Consider the following 16,298-nt stretch of genomic DNA (forward strand, 5'->3'; position numbering starts at 1 on the left):
AATGTTCTTAATGATCTTTAATGTCCATAGGGAGCAATCCTAAGCAGTTTTGCACAGAAGTAAACCCCACAGAGTCCAATAGAAGTGTCAGGTAAACATGCATAGAATTGTGTTCATAGTGTGCTGCAGCCAGGGGTGCATTTAACCAGTTCCAGATAGAGTTGCCAGCTACCTGGAGAGAGAAAATGTCCTATGCATCTAATTAAGGCTTAATAAGATATTATTTAGAAGCCAGTTTGGTGTAGTGGTTAAGTGCGCGGACTCTAATCTGGGAGAACTGGGTTTGATTCCCCCCTCCTCCACTTGCACCTGGCTGGATGGCCTTGGGCAAGCCGTAGTTCTGATAAGAGGTGCTCTTGAAAAAGAGCAGTTTCTGTCAAGAGCTCTCTCAGCCCCACCTACTTCACAGGGTGTCTGTTGTGGGGAGGGGAAGGGAAAGGAGTTTGTAAGCCGCTCCGAGACACCTTTGTGTAGTGAAGGGCGGGATATAAATCCAATCTCTTCTCTTCTTCTCTCTTTACTTCCATGCTGTATAGGAATATGGATTCCTGTGGGCCTCATGTCTCCCTTTGAATGTTATGTAGGCTCATGTTTCTCTCTTGGAATGTATCTAGCTGACCCCTGTGGTGTGCATTTCCTATGCAAGCCAGATGGCTGACCAAATTGCCTGCCATAAACCAAGTGGCCTGCCGAAGCATGTCAGAAACGCACGTACACAATGAGACTTGGGGTGGGGTGGAGACCACAACTGCAGGTGTGGCCTCCAAGACCACTGACCACTCAGAGGTTGTAGCCATGACAACCCCAAGAAGGTGGACATCCCCTTCCTCATTGGGTTGGCTACTGGCCAGGGCTGATCATAATGAGATTGGGGGTTAATTGTCTGAACCCTTGGAGAGGAGCTCACTTTTCTCTTACCCTTCTGTTCCTGTTATCTCCTGTTCTGTGGACTGATCCTTGAAATGCTTTGTCTCTGTCATGTGCTCTCTGGGAGAGACAAAGAGTTGCTTTGGAGCTGAGCATGGCTGCATGCTTACAGAGATGGACTTCTTGCTCCACATCCCTTGGAGCTATGGAACTCTTACTATGGACTATGCTGCATGGATAACTGTTCCTGTCTTGGTAATTATGCATACCTCTAATGTCTAGTTAGGACCAAGGGCCATAAGTTTTGTTATTTTGTAAACCTTGCTAGTTCTGATTGCAAGTTCTGTGCTAAATAAATTTTACTCTTGTTTATAAATACTGTCTGCTGATGAGTAACTGGACTCTAAGCCTAGATTCCTTGGGCCTAGCTGGGCTACACGCTACCATTGAGCCTTAAAAGAGTGTATCTCTGAGGAGGTGCCAGAGCTGGGTATTGTTGTTGTTATTGTATTGTAAAAATATAGGAGTTTTCCCCTCATTCCTAGACAGGCGTGGGGGCAGAATCCTGTACATGGTTGGCAGCGCTGTGATCTGAACTGGAGTCTAGTTGCCATCATCTGGGGTATTTTTGCCCAATGTGTACAGAACTTGCTCAGACTGGGGAGGAAGTTTTCTTATTTTTGAACAGTGTTAGTTAGGAATTTTGTACCAGAGGTGGAGCATGGAAGAAGTGCAGCTGCCTGACTGTGTGCTGACTCTGGAAACTCCCCTGGTACACAAGGCACTGAGAATTGGGGCTGCCTTGCTCAATTCTGTGCACGTCAGCAGCCAGGAGGTTGGGAAGCAAGAGGTCATTTCGTCATCGTCTTGCTGAAGCCGGTCACTGGAGGTCAGAGGATCTGCCCAGCAAAAGTTGTGCTGAATCTGCAGCTTTGCCAGCCAGCTGCCGCTTGCCAGCTTGGAAAGCCTTTTGTTCTTGCTTGAAGGTGTTTGCTTGTCGTCTGATGTTGATTTCTGCCTTGGGGAGAAGCCTTACTCCAGAGGAGGCAGATGAATTTGTGCGCAGCCTGCGTGAGAGGAGAGGGGCATTGGAGAATCTGCTTCCCCAATTGCAGAGAAGCCTTTCCCATGCAGCAGAGTGTACACATGCCATGAAAAGTTTCAGCTGCTATTTTCAAGCACTAAGCTAATGTTCAAGGAGAAGGACATTTTGTTCCAGACTGTTGGCAATCCTAGTTCCAAACACACTTCCTTGGAGTTCGAGATAGCTCCCGACGGCCTACTAGCCCAAGCTCTAACCCTAACCCTAGCCCTAGCCCTAATCCTAACCATAACCCTAATGCTAGCCTTAGCCCTAGCCGTAACCCTAACCCTACCCTAGCCCTAACCCTAACCCTAATGTTAGACCTAACCCTATTATAACCCTAGCCCTAACCCTAATCCTATTCTAACCCTAGCCCTAACCCTAACCCGATCCCTAGCCTTAACCCTAAACCTAACCCCAACCCGAATTGTATCCTAACCCTAACCCTATCCCTAACCCTAACACTAGCCTATCCCTAACCCTAGCCCTTGGTCTAACCATAATCCTATCCTATCCTAAAACTAACCCTAACCCTAACTCTAGCCCTAGCCCTAACCCTAACCCTATCATATCCCTTACCCTAGCCCGAGCCCTAACCCTAACCCTAGCCCTAACCCTAGCCCTCACCCTAACCCTAACCCTAGCACTAGCCCTAACCGTAACCCTAACCTTAGCCCCTAGCCCCAACCCTAACCCTTACCCTAGCGCTAGCCTTAGCCCTAACCCTATCCTAACCCTAGCCCTAAACCTAATGCTAGCCATACCCCTAGCCCTAACCCTATCCTAACACTAACCCTAACCCTAGCCCTAACCCTAGCCCCAACCCTAACCCTAGCCCCAACCCTAACCCTAACCCAAACCCTAACCCTAGCCCCAACCCTAACCCTAACGCTAGCCTTAGCCCTAACCCTAGCCCCAACCCTAACCCTAACGCTAGCCTTAGCCCTAACCCTAGCCCCAACCCTAACCCTAACGCTAGCCTTAGCCCTAACCCTAGCCCCAACCCTAACCCTAACGCTAGCCTTAGCCCTAACCCTAGCCCCAACCCTAACCCTAACGCTAGCCTTAGCCCTAACCCTAGCCCCAACCCTAACCCTAACGCTAGCCTTAGCCCTAACCCTAGCCCCAACCCTAACCCTAACGCTAGCCTTAGCCCTAGCCCCAACCCTAACCCTAGCCTAAGCCTAACCCTAGGCTAAGGCTAAGGCTAGCATTAGGGTTAGTGTAGGGTTAGGGTTAGGACATGGTTAGGGTTAGGGTTAGGTTTAAGATAGGGTTAGGGTTAGGGCTAGCGTTATGGTTAGGGTTAGGCGAGACACAAGTTCTCTGGGAATAAGGCCCATTGAATTAATTGAGGCATTGGTTTCTCTCAAAACATACGAAATAGCAAAACTACTTTAAAAACCTTTCCACTAACCTTGTGGGGGGAGGGAAGCAAACGTAGCAATGCCATGAGAAAGTTTAATGGGGGACAGAAAATTGGGTTAGGGTTAGGGCTAGGGTTAGGGCTAGGGTTATGGTTAGGGTTAGGATATGGTTAAGGTTACAATGGGAGATGAAATTGTGAAGAATAATATGATTGTATGGGCTCAGAATTTAGGGCATACTATAAATCTTGAAGATTGGGGGCAGATTTGGGAGAAAAATATTAAAATGACCAATGCTATAACATATAAAGAGAATATGTATAAGATGTTTTATCGATGGTATATTACACCTGATAGACTGACTAAGCAAAATATTAACTGTTCTGATAAATGCTGGAAATGTAAGAGTAAAAGGTGCACATTTTATCATATGTGGTGGTTATGCGATGTTACAAAAAAGTTTTGGAAATGGGTCCATAGTTTGATGGAGAAGATACTAAGAGCAAATATTCCATTTACTCCAGAGGTCTTGCTGTTGAATATATTTCCAAATGATTATGAAAAAGAGAATAGGTATTTGACTGTTTATATGACGACAGCTGCAAGAATCTTATATGCCAAATATTGGGAAACTATGGTGATACCAACAAAACAGGAGTTTTTGAATAAACTTTTTGAAACAGCAGAAAATGATAAACTGACTTTAGAAATGAGACTAAGCAGAGAGTGGACATTTCAAAAAACATGGAAAAAGTTTTATGATTGGTATAATGTAAATATAATAGAAGATTAGACAATTATAGCACATTGGACTTGAGAACACAGAAGACAGAAGAATGGAAAGTGTCTGATAGAGCATTTTTATTAATTAAGTAATTGGATATAAGCATACAATGTAACTGTACTCTTGGTATATATGTTATGTGTAGTAGAGTGTCTGTTTGTAGTGTGTAGATTTGTTTGTTGTAGATTATAAAAGAAAAATTAATAAAAGTGTACCTATGGGTACTTAGAAAAACACACCAATAAGTCCAAAAGGTTGCTGGTTACAACACTTAAAATTGCTGTGCAGAGAAAGACAAGGGAAACTGCTTGTGCTCATCCCTTGCCTTCAAAACCCCATGAGGGGGTAGCCATAAGTCAGTTGTGACTTGACAGCACTTAGTTGTTATTTATCAAGTCCAACCACAATGTGTAGACCCTGCTGAAAAGTTTCTATTAAGAAACTTGCAAGATCTTACTGGGTCTACCTTACTTGCTCAGTAAGCTTCAGCAGTGGCAGCCCATGTCTCTTGGCAGTTTGGTAATGGAAGCGGCATCTGACCCTCTGACCTTGCCCTCGGCTCCTGCTTGCTTCGGCATGGGGGGGGGGAGGCAAGGCTGAAGGGGCTTGGACCTAAGAGAGCCTTGCCCTTGGCTCCCATGGGCTTGGGCGGGGAGGAGGACCAAAAGGCAAGGCTGGGGCTGGTGGATGGATTGGGGAGTCATTTGCCTCCCCACATCTTCCGCAGCCCGCCCACCAGAGAAGGCTGGCTGGGGATGGCTGGAAGAATCGGGGAGGCATCTTTATTTTAAATGCCTCCCTGAGCTAGCCTTCCCCAGCCTGCTCGCCGCGGTGGACCTGCTGGGAAAGGCTGGATCGGGGAGGCATTTAAAGATGCCTCCTTCGCACAAGACAGGGATGTCCTCTATCCCTCATCTTATTTGTGTTAGCAATGGAACCTCTAGCATGTGCGCTACGCTCAAATTTAGCATTCGAAGGAATTAAAATCCAAAACAGAGAACTCAAGATTAGTTTATTCGCGGATGATATTATTTTATATATTACAAATCCTGAAAAATCAATACAAGCTATCAATTCATCTTTGCAACAGTTTGCCCTACTAGCTGGTCTTAAAGTAAACCAGACAAAATCAATGATATACCCAATCAATTTGCAAGACAGCACCAGAATTTCAATAAAAAGCAGTTACTCTTACCATTGGGTCGACAAATCTTTACAATACCTTGGCATTAAAATCCCTCTAGACCTCACTAATCTCCTTACTGCTAATCATATAGAAATTCATGAAGAAGTCAAACAATTACTAGCATCACGGAACACCAAATGCCTATCATCGTTGGACAGAATCAGCATATTGCGTTCATTCATACTACCTAAATACCTATACTGTTTCAGAACTTTACCCATACACATTGCTGATCAACTAATCAAAAAATGGCAAAAAGACATCAACAAATTTATATGGAAACTCAAAGCACCTCGAGTATCATTCCATAATATGCGAAACCCAAGAAAAGCAGGAGGATTGGCCATTCCAGATCTACTCTTATACTTCAATTGTCCGCCAATATCATGAAGACCACACATTAGATTGGAAATGGATAGAAGAGTCTTCTTCCTCAGACGAAACCTTTCAAGAACTCCTATGGAAATAATCATTTCGTGAAATTGAACATCTCATCAAAAACCCTTATATGAAATCAATGCTTAAAATCTGGTACACCATAAAACCCAAAACAATTAGAGCATTTTCACAGCTAAGTACTTTCACAAGACAAAAATGGTTTCAACCTGCAAAAAACTCTAAGTCATTTTGTTCCTGGAAAAAAGCTAATATCACTAGGATAATCGATATAATGAACAAAGGAAAAATATTAACGAAATCAGACTTGGAAAGTAAATATAACACAACAATCAAATGGTATGAATACCTACAAATTCAACACCCTATTAATTCAACAGATTTTAAAACAACAAGCAAACAACCACTCTTGGACCTAGAAAAACTATTAGTCAAAGGCAATACAAAAAAACGCCTTATTAAAATCTACAACATCCTACTCAACGAACCCAAGCATCATATGTTAAGTTATCAGAAAGCCTGGAACAAATATTTAAACATACAACTCACTGATGAGAATTGGTCTGAAATTTGGAAAACTCAAGCAATCATTTCCAAAGTTTCAAGCATACAGGAAACCAATTTAAAAGTCACTACTAGATGGTACCTAACGCCAACAAAACTGACGCATATAAATCCCAACATCTCACCATACTGTTGGAAACTCTGCGGCGAAAGAGCTAATTACTTTCACAATTGGTGGGTGTGCAAACACATACAGGCTTACTGGAAACAAATTGCTATACAAATTGAAATCCTAACTAGTTATAACTTACCTCTGAATCCCGAAATAATGCTACTCCACCTCTGGCCTGCAGACCTTCCTCCTGCAATTAGAATAAAATTAATTAACATCTTACTAACAACAGCCAAAATAATAATTGCAAAAAACTGGAAAAATAAAAACCCACCCACGGCAAACCAATGGATACACAAAACGTGGGATATATATATGTTGGAAAAGTTTTCAATATATGATACCACAATTCAAAATGAGTGTGAATTTTACAATGTGTTAAACATTTGGTACCCGATTTTGGACAAAATAACTTTACATAAATTTGACTGGGAAAATATTACAGAAGCAAAATATAAGACAATGCTCTACAGCTGAATCTTATTCTGCTAACAAAAGTTGTATCAAAGCTTACATATTTGTAATCTGTAACCCATGTTTTTCTTTTTCATTTATAGTTATATGTATTTTTGTCTTTAAAAATTCAATAAAATTTCTATTTAAAAAAATAAAAATAAAGATGCCTCCTTGCCTTTCCCCCAAGCCACTTCAGACTTGCTCGCTGCTGCGGGCCGGCCAGGGAAGGTGCGGGGAGGCATTTAAAGATGCCTCCCCGATCTTGTCTCTCTTCTCTAGGCGGCAGCTTTGGCAGGCCAGCTAGAGAAGGGAGAAAAGATGGTTTAACCCCCACCTGTAGTCAAGCCGGGGGGGGGGGCTCCCATTATTGAAGGGAAGGCAAACTTTAAACCCCCTGAGTCTCTGGAGTTCTACCACAGAGGAGGGCAATTTGTCTTCCCTTCAATGATGGGTGCCTGCCGCCCGGGCAGGAATCTGGGGGGAGGGAATTATTATACCCTATGGGGATGGTACCCATAGGGTATAATTGAGCCAAATAAATGCGGCAATACTGATAGTTCCTGAACCCCAGTATAATACCAATACTGGGATTCGGGAATATCGGCAAATACTGATATTTTTCGGGTTTAGTATATCCAAACCCGAAAAATACTGATTTTTTTTATTTGGTAAACATCCTCTTTATTTTAGTGCATTTCTTATTTGAAATAGTAGATTAGAATACTGATTGTAATGTAATAGAATGAGTATTAGAATAGTACATTGGGATGCATTTCTGTGGTCTGGTAACAGAGGAGACCTAACGCTGCACTACAAATCACCTCACCTCAAAGAAAAAGATGCCATCAGTTACCTCCATGCTTGAAAGGAGACAGACGGACTGTAACAACAAGGTCTCAGGTAATCACTCTTAGCAATCCAAAATCACTATGCAATTAATAGCTTTTGACAATCTGAAAGGTGCTAATAATTTTTTGGAAAAATGGTTTGTGTTTTTTGAATATCTTACTGCTTGTCAACCCCGATTATATGCACTACCTCAGAAATATAGAGACTTAGTGTTTTATTAACAAGTATTGTGCGTAGGCTCAAGTGGTTAAGACGCTGAACTGCAGGCTGTGGAAGGTCAGTAGTTCAGCAGTTCAAGACCCGGGTGCCGCAAGACGGGGTGAGCTCCTGTCTCTAGTTCCAGCTCCTGCCAACCTAGCAGTTCGAAAGCAAGAGATTGCAAGTAGATAAATAGGTACCACTTCAGTGGGAAGGTAACAGCGTTCCGTGCGCCTTGGTGTTTAGTCATGCTGGCCACATGACCACGGAAACGTCTTCGGACAGTGCTGGCTCTTCGGCTTTGAAAGGGAGATGAGCACCGCACCCTAGAGTCGGATTCGACTGACTTTCGAGCAAGGGAACCTTTACCTTTACCTTATTGTGTGTATGGATAAATTTCTCTTCTTGTTTATTAGATGCTGTTGAAAGATACTGTATACAACTAACAAGTAATACAGGATGTAAAAATATATAAAACTCAATAAAAATGCTATTTATATAAAAAAGAATGACAGATTTACACATATATCTCCAATTTTGACATATTTATTTGCTTCACTGTTCCCCCTTCCGGAATTAAATTCAGACATGGTGACCTTATAAACCCAGCTTGTTATTCCTGTTTGCACCTGTTAAAACATCTTTATTATGCTGTAGGCTTATTTGCTGCTTAACCTCTGCCTAATATGTATGGCTCCTGCCAACCTAGCAGTTCGAAAGTGAGAAATTGCAAGTAGATAAATAGGGACCACTTCAGTGGGAAGGTAACAGCGTTCCATGCGCCTTGGTGTTTAGTCATGCCGGCCACATGACCACGGAAATGTCTTCGGACAGCGCTGGCTCTTTGGCTTTGAAACGGAGATGAGCACCGCAACCCTAGAGTCGGATTCGACTGGGTTTTGAACCAGGGAACCCTTACCTTTAATATGTATGGACTGGTAACTTCCATTGAGGCCTGCAGCCAGGATTTATCCTGGGGGCCTTGGGGGTTCTGGGGGAGACTGCTGGTGCCAGGGGGGCTTAATTTACAATAAAAAATGTAAACCCCACGAGGGTTTAAATGTGCCTCTCCTCTCTTCCCCCCCCACCAGCCAGCAGAGCAGAGAGGGGGTGGCGGGGGAAGGGGGGCTGCTCTCTGGCCTCCATTGCCGGCTGCAGAGTCTTTTTCCTGCCAGCAAACAGAGAGAAGACTCTTCTGCAAGGGAGGAGGGAAATATTGTGAGGCTGTCCCTTTAAGGGAGGGGGCTGAGCCCCCAATATCCCCACCATAGCTACGGGCCAGCTTCCATTTCAATGTACCTGAGGACGTGGGCATGCACACAGAAGCTCATACCTTGAGTAAAACATTATGGGTCTTAAAGGCGCCACTGGACTCAGACTTTGTTCTATTTGATTACTTAATATCTAGTTTTATAGTCTTTGGTCTTTCTACCTGCTTTCCAACTGTTTTATGGACTTTGCTTCTGTCTCAGGCTGCATCATGAGCAAAAAAAAGGGCAACATCCATTTGGCGATCAAAAGGACTCTCTATTGAAGCAAAATAAAAATCCTGTATTAAGGGCCAGAACGTTTTCCCCCACAAGGCATATAATCGTGCATGAATTGACGCCAGGAAGGGGGGGGGGAACTCACACAAGAAATGGGAAGAGTGCTTACAACTGGACATAAGCGAGAACAAAACACACCACATCATTTTTACAAAATGGAAATAGATGTGACCAAAATCTGGATTCCGTTACCCCCTGGATTCTCCTCCCCCCACGGCTGGAATCCCAGCCCCCATGTTTCCCTTCTAATGCGACTGCAGGAGTGTGGAGCGTCTGCAATGGAAAAAGCAGGGATGGCTTAACCCTTCCCTCACTGTATTTACTGGATGCTGGTCTTTACCTCCAAGCCCTTTTTCCGCACATGAAGCTTCTAGGGACAGGGACTGGATACTTTTCCCCAGGCCTGCTGGGAAACCTAATAATATGTACAGTGGAATTTACTTATATATCATCCTTCAAGACCATTCTTCCCACATACATAGCCTCAGACTGGGAAATGGCAGTGCTCTTCACATGGTAGAAATAAGTGAGTTCTATGCTGCGGTAGCTCAAGTGGTTAAGACGCTGAACAGCAGGCTGTGGAAGGTCAGTAGTTCAGCAGTTCGAGACCTGGGTTGTCGCATGACGGAGTGAGCTCCCATCTCTAGTTCCAGCTCCTGCCAACCTAGCAGTTTGAAAGCAAGAAATTGCAAGTAGATAAATAGGTACCACTTCCGTGGGGAGGTAACAGCCTTGGTGTTTAGTCATGCCGGCCACATGACCACAGAAACCGTCTTCGGACAGCGCTGGCTCTTCGGCTTTGAAATGGAGATGAGCACCACAACCCTAGAGTCAGATTCGGCTGGCTTTCGAGCAAGAGAACCTTTACCTTTACCTATGCCCACCTACCATGTGTAATGTAATATGGGAAGGGGCCCTCTGTACAGAAACCTGTATACACCATTTGTCCAAAGAAAAGGGTAGCTGGATTAAAGGAAAACAGGCAACCAACAATACAAAACAAACATAAAATTAACATGTCCAACTAAGAGAGAAAATTTAGGTAAACTTTGGCTGTGGTCACACACACTAAATAATCCACTAGCAATCCACTTTCAGACTGGATTTTTATTGTGTGAACTGGCAAAATCGTAGGAAAGTCGATTATTTAGTGTGTGCGACCGCAGCCCAAGGAGAGTTGCATATGGAAAGGAAAGTAGAGCAAAAGTAAAGAAAGAGAAGAGCTAAATATGGGGTGGGACTTAATCCCGAAAAGCAGATACAGTTAACATAACAGCAAGCAAGCAAAAGATAGATTAAAGCGTGACAGAACGAACACCTATACAATCTCACGAAACACAGTCATTCCGGTTGATAGATTCCTGAGGCATGAAGGTACAAGCACATTAAAGGTAAAGGTTTCCCTTGCTCGAAAGCCAGTCAAATCCGACTCTAGGGTTGCGGTGCTCATCTCTGTTTCAAAGCCGAAGAGCCAGTGCTGTCCGAAGACGTTTCCGTGGTCATGTGGCCGGCATGACTAAACACCGAGGAACACCTTCCCGCCGAAGTGGTACCTATTTATCTACTTGTGACCACAGCCAAAGTTTACCTAAATTTTCCCTCTTAGTTGGACATGTTAATTTTATGTTTGTTTTGTATTGTTGGTTGCCTGTTTTCCTTTAATCCAGCTACCCTTTTCTTTGGACAAATGGTGTATACAGGTTTCTGTACAGCGGGCCCCTTCCCATATTACATTATACATGGTAGGTGGGCATAGGTAAAGGTAAAGGTCTCCCTTGCTCGAAAGCCAGCCGAATCTGACTCTAGGGTTGTGGTGCTCATCTCCATTTCAAAGCCGAAGAGCCAGCGCTGTCCGAAGACGTTTCCGTGGTCATGTGGCCGGCATGACTAAACACCGAGGCGCACGGAACGCTGTTCCCTTCCCGCCGAAGTGGTACCTATTGATCTACTTGCAATGTCTTGCTTTCGAACTGCTAGGTGAGCAGGAACAAGCACATTACTACTGCAGTAAAGCGCAGCGTACAGGTATCTCTTTGGTTCACTCGACCCCCCCCCCCCTTTTGCGAGAGAATAGCAGACAAAACGTTGAACGACCCTCCCTCCCTCCCTTTCTTTCCCACGGTTCCCTGGGGGATTTTAGGGGAGTGACGACCGAGTTCTCTTCCTTGGGTGAAAACGCGGACCGCGCGGACTTCCCAGGGCGCTGGTCTCCGCGCGGGGGAGGCCCCGTTCCGCCCCGCTAGCCAATCGAGAGGGCCGGGAGGGCCCCCGGAGGCTTGGCCGGTTCCCCGCCCTCCGCGCGGCCCTGAAAAGGACGGCGCCGGCTCCCCCGCCTGCCCACTCGCGACCAGCTCGTGGCGATGGCTCCGCAGCGAGAGGCAGGGCAGGGGGTGGCGCCGCCCGCCTCGCGCCTCTTCACCTGGGAGGAGGTCGCCCGTCGCGATGGCCGCGGAGACCCTTCGCGGGAGCGCTGGCTGGTGATCGACAGGAAGGTCTACGACATCACCCGTTTCCACAAGAGGCACCCGGGCGGCTCCCGCGTCATCTGTAGCTACGCGGGCCAGGATGCCACGGTGAGAGGCGGGGAGGGCAGAGGATGCGCCCTTGGTCTGAGGAGGACGCCTCAGGATCAGTGTCCCCTCTAAGCTGAGTGGTCTTGTGAGCAAAAATTCCACTTCGTGAGCTACTGGCATTAAAGTTGTGAGCAAGCAATTCGGCCAATGTATAATTTACTTTGCTCTGAAGCCCTCCTTCCTGAGCTAAGACAAAAATCTGTGAGTTGGAGGCTAAAAAACTGCGAGCCAGCTCACCCTAACTCAGCTTAGAGGGAACACTGCTCAGGATCAGTGTTCCTTCTAAGCTGAGTTGGTGTGAGCCATCTCACGGTTTGGCAGCCTCCGGCTCGCACATTGTTGCCTTCGCTCACGAAGGAGGGCTCCAGAGCAAACTGACTGATGCAGGAGCCCAATGGCTCGCTCACAACTTTTTCATGCCGGCAGCCCACCAAGTAGGATTTTTGCTCACAGGACTCCACAGCTGAGAGGGAGCCTTGGTGAGGACCAGTGTCCCCTCTCAGCTGAGTGAGTGTGAGCTAGCTCACAGCTTTTTAGCCTCCGGCTCACAATTTTTTGTCTTCGCTCAGGAAAGATGGCTCCAGAGCTAACTGATTTATGCAATAACCAGGTGACTCGCTCACAACTTTAATGCCAGGAGCTCACAAAGTAGAATTTTTGCTCATAAGACTCCTCAACTTAGAGGAAGCATTGCTCCTGATTGTTCCCTTCACAGTTTTTAAAGTGTCTGAGGTGGCCCGGAGGGTAGATTAGTCTCAAGGTACCTGCTACATTTGGAGGTTGAGTGTGGTCGTCTCCCCCCCCCCCCCCTTTCTGAAGTTTACTTAACTTTGATCAAATCTTGCGATCGCAAGCACTGGCTTCAGATCTTGATGAGGAGTCCAGTGCGTGACCTTGCACAGGTGATTCTGCCTAAAGAAAATAAGATTTCCTCATAAAGTTGAGTGAATTATTTTAAATATATAAATATTTTAATAACTTAAATTTTCTCATATCCATGCATGTTTTTGTGTATGAAAGTTTATGTGAGAAAAATAGTGAACAGCAACTTCATGAAGTGCTATTATAAATCTGCTTGATCTTTAAAGTTGCAGAAAGCTGTAGGATTGTGGGGATCCAGTGTGAGCAAGACTCACTTAAGTATCTTAAAGTATGACTGCCTAGAATCTGGACTTTGCTTAGCAAGGCAGGGGCTGCAAACACTATTTGGAGGATCAGCACATTTTAGATTGTAATCTTCAAAGAACAGAGCATTTCAGTATCTCTTTCCATTTGTACGCACCAGTTAGAATGGGAACTGAGCATGCAAATGTGTGGGGCCCATTATAGCTCCCCGGTGCATTCAGGCTCTGGGGTAGAGAGTGTGATTCAGATCATGGGATGGAGAACTGTGGATCAACCCCAGGCTTTCATGCTCTGAATCCTCTTTATGGTGAAAAATTTCAGAGGGTATCTCTGTCTGAATGTTTCTGATAAGAATTTACATACAGATAATGCTGTATGGAATATGTCCATTGGTGGTTGGGGGTGGATAATGTAAAAAAAAAAGGATTTGCTGTCACCATCTAGTAAACAGTAAGACGAATCAAGTGTATTCAGATCCTTCTCCTCCCTCCTCTTCCACCCTTATGATCAATCGATCAAGCTTGTGTAACTATTCATTCCTATTGTGGGTTAGGACTGTGCACCTTGCTGTCTCAAGGTGTAATAAATTACACAATGCCAATGTGGGCTACATCTAACTTACTATTCCAAACTGAAAAGCAAACTACTTCCAGCAACGGCCTTTCCATCACCTGCAATAAGGGGTTATACACACCTTAAACTGAAGATATTGAAAGAATGTATGTCTGTATCCCAACATCTTCTGGGCAATCTCTTAATAAAAGAAAGTATGCTTTCCATTAACTCCTTGAATCTGCAGCACCAGCCCTATTGCATCCCCTCTACAAACAAACCCAAAATGTTATGTGTATCTTATGATGTACTGCAGGATACAATGGGGATTGTTGTTGTTCAGTCGCACAGTCGAGTCTGACTCTTCGTGACCCCATGGACCAGATCAGGCCAGGCCTTCCGGTCTTCCGCCGTCCTCTGAAGTTTGCTCAACTTCATGTTAGTTGCATCTATGACACTGTCTAACCATCTCATCCTTTGCTGTCCCCGTCTTCTTTGACCTTCAGTCTTTCCCAGCATCAGGGTCTTCTCCAGTGAGTGCTCCCTTTTCATTTGGTGGCCAAAGTATTTGAGCTTCAGTTTCATTATCTGGCCTTCCAGGGAAGAGTCAGGGTTGATTTCTTTTAGGATTGACTGATTTGATCTTCTTGCAGTCCAAGGGACTCTCAAGAGTCTTCTCCAGCACCATAGTTCAAAAGAATCTATTCTTCGGCGCTCGGCCTTCCTTATAGTCCAACTCTCGCAGCCATACATGACTACTGGGAATACCATGGCTTTGACCATGCGGACTTTTGCTGGCAGGGTGATGTCTCTACAATGGGGATATACCGGTCTAAATAAATCCCATGTGTTGGTGGTGTTGTTTTTTTAATAAACTCAGGGTATTAATGTGTTTTGCAGCTTTTCTCTTCAACTACAAAAAAATCATTTATTGGAATAAATATTCCACCCTGTTCTAATTCAAACCCTGGATTATTCTTATTCAGAAATCCTAATCCATGTGAATTGAGCAACCTCATTGACTAATCTCACCTTTGGAAGTGCTAAACCATACTGTTGCTGCTTTCTTTCTTTTTTTGCAAAGTTGAGAAACTAATTCTAGTCTCCTTTCCATTTCTAGCAAGATTTGTTGTAATCAGTAATTTGTTTCATTAATTAATTTATTAAAACATTTATGACCTAGTTTTCTTCATGGTCAACGGAATGCAATTAAATAAATTAAATTAAAATATAATTTAGGCATAACAGTTATTTTTATTACAATTCTGACAGCCTTTCTTGCCCAGAAAACTTCACATTTTTCCACTGCAGCTTTAAAAATTCGGCGAGGTGCCTTTGGTGCCGGCGTCGGAGGTTAGGAGTTTGGGGGTGCTCCTGGACTCCTCGTTAACGATGGAGGCCCAGGTAGCAGCCACTGCCAAGTCGGCATTTTACCATCTTCGGCTGGCACGGCAGTTGGTTCCCTTCCTCGACCGGGAGGACTTAGCCACTGTGATCCATGCGACGGTCACCTCAAGGCTAGACTACTGTAATGCTCTCTACATGGGGCTGCCTTTGTCGCAAATTCGGAAGCTGCAACTAGTGCAGAACGCTGCAGCCAGGCTGTTGATGGATCTTCCTAGACGAGAGCACATCCAGCCTGTGCTGAAAGCACTGCACTGGTTGCCTATAGCGTTCCGAGTGCGCTTCAAAGTGCTGGTTATGACCTTTAAAGCCCTATATGGCCAGGGACCAGCCTACCTGAGGGACCGCCTTTCCCCACATATGCCCCCAAGAGCACTACGGTCCGGGACTCGGAACCTGCTGGATGTGCCGGGTCCTCGGGTTGTTAAACTGGTGACGACCAGGAACAGGGCATTTTCGGTGGCGGCTCCTATCTGGTGGAACGAGCTCCCAGAGGAGATCAGGGCTCTGCGGGACCTAGCACAGTTCCGCAGAGCCTGCAAGACGGAGCTCTTCCACCAGGCGTTCGAATAGGAGCCGCCATCATCATGGTACCATCTATGCCCCAAGCCTGTGGACAGGGTCATCATGATGTGGGCACTTAGGAGACCGCCATCTTGTTTTTAGGAATGTGAGCACTGGATACTGTTTTGTATGTATGATGTTTTAATATTTGATACTATTTACTATTTACTATTTAATATTTTTAATGTTTTATTGATGTATTATATTGGCAGTGTGCCTTGTAAGCCGCCCTGAGCCTGCGGGGAGGGCGGGATAAAAATCTAAATAATAAATAAATAAATAAATAAATAAAAGAATTGTCTTGCCATAATTTACCTACTTCATATGAGCTCACTGGTTTTTGCTACATAACTCAGCCACTGCTTCTTTCTAGGAGTATTGATGTTATTGCACAACCAGATCTCACTGGCTTTGGTACAGCGTCATAATTCCCAGAAGGAGAAGATTAGTTTGTGTGTGTTTTTAAAAGAATTTATGCCAAAGCAGCAGCTGGCTGGGGATCAGGCCCGTAGCTAACAACCTTTTGCTCAGGGGGCCCATGTTTTTCCCAGGGGGCCCACCACCAAACATTAGCATATGCCACACCCCCTGACATCACCGGAAGTGTGTCATAAGGACATTGGCGTCTCTTATGTTCTTATGTTACCTGCCATGAACTCTGTTTCCAGAC

At 44.9% G+C, this 16,298-nt stretch overlaps 1 protein-coding gene across 1 annotated transcript in view; it reads left to right on the forward strand.

Moving 5' to 3' along the window:
• The first annotated feature begins 11,770 nt into the window (after positions 1-11,770).
• Positions 11,771-16,298, forward strand: part of LOC107121913 (fatty acid desaturase 1-like) — a 187,611-nt gene continuing 183,083 nt past the window's right edge. The window contains exon 1 of the mRNA XM_015424926.1: positions 11,771-11,983. Within this exon, the coding sequence (XP_015280412.1) occupies positions 11,771-11,983 (213 nt within the window). The remainder of the gene's footprint in view (positions 11,984-16,298) is intronic.

The sequence above is a fragment of the Gekko japonicus genome, unplaced genomic scaffold, assembly GCF_001447785.1.
Source record: "Gekko japonicus isolate JY-2015 unplaced genomic scaffold, Gekko_japonicus_V1.1 scaffold1541, whole genome shotgun sequence".
In the NCBI taxonomy this organism is placed as follows: domain Eukaryota; kingdom Metazoa; phylum Chordata; class Lepidosauria; order Squamata; family Gekkonidae; genus Gekko; species Gekko japonicus.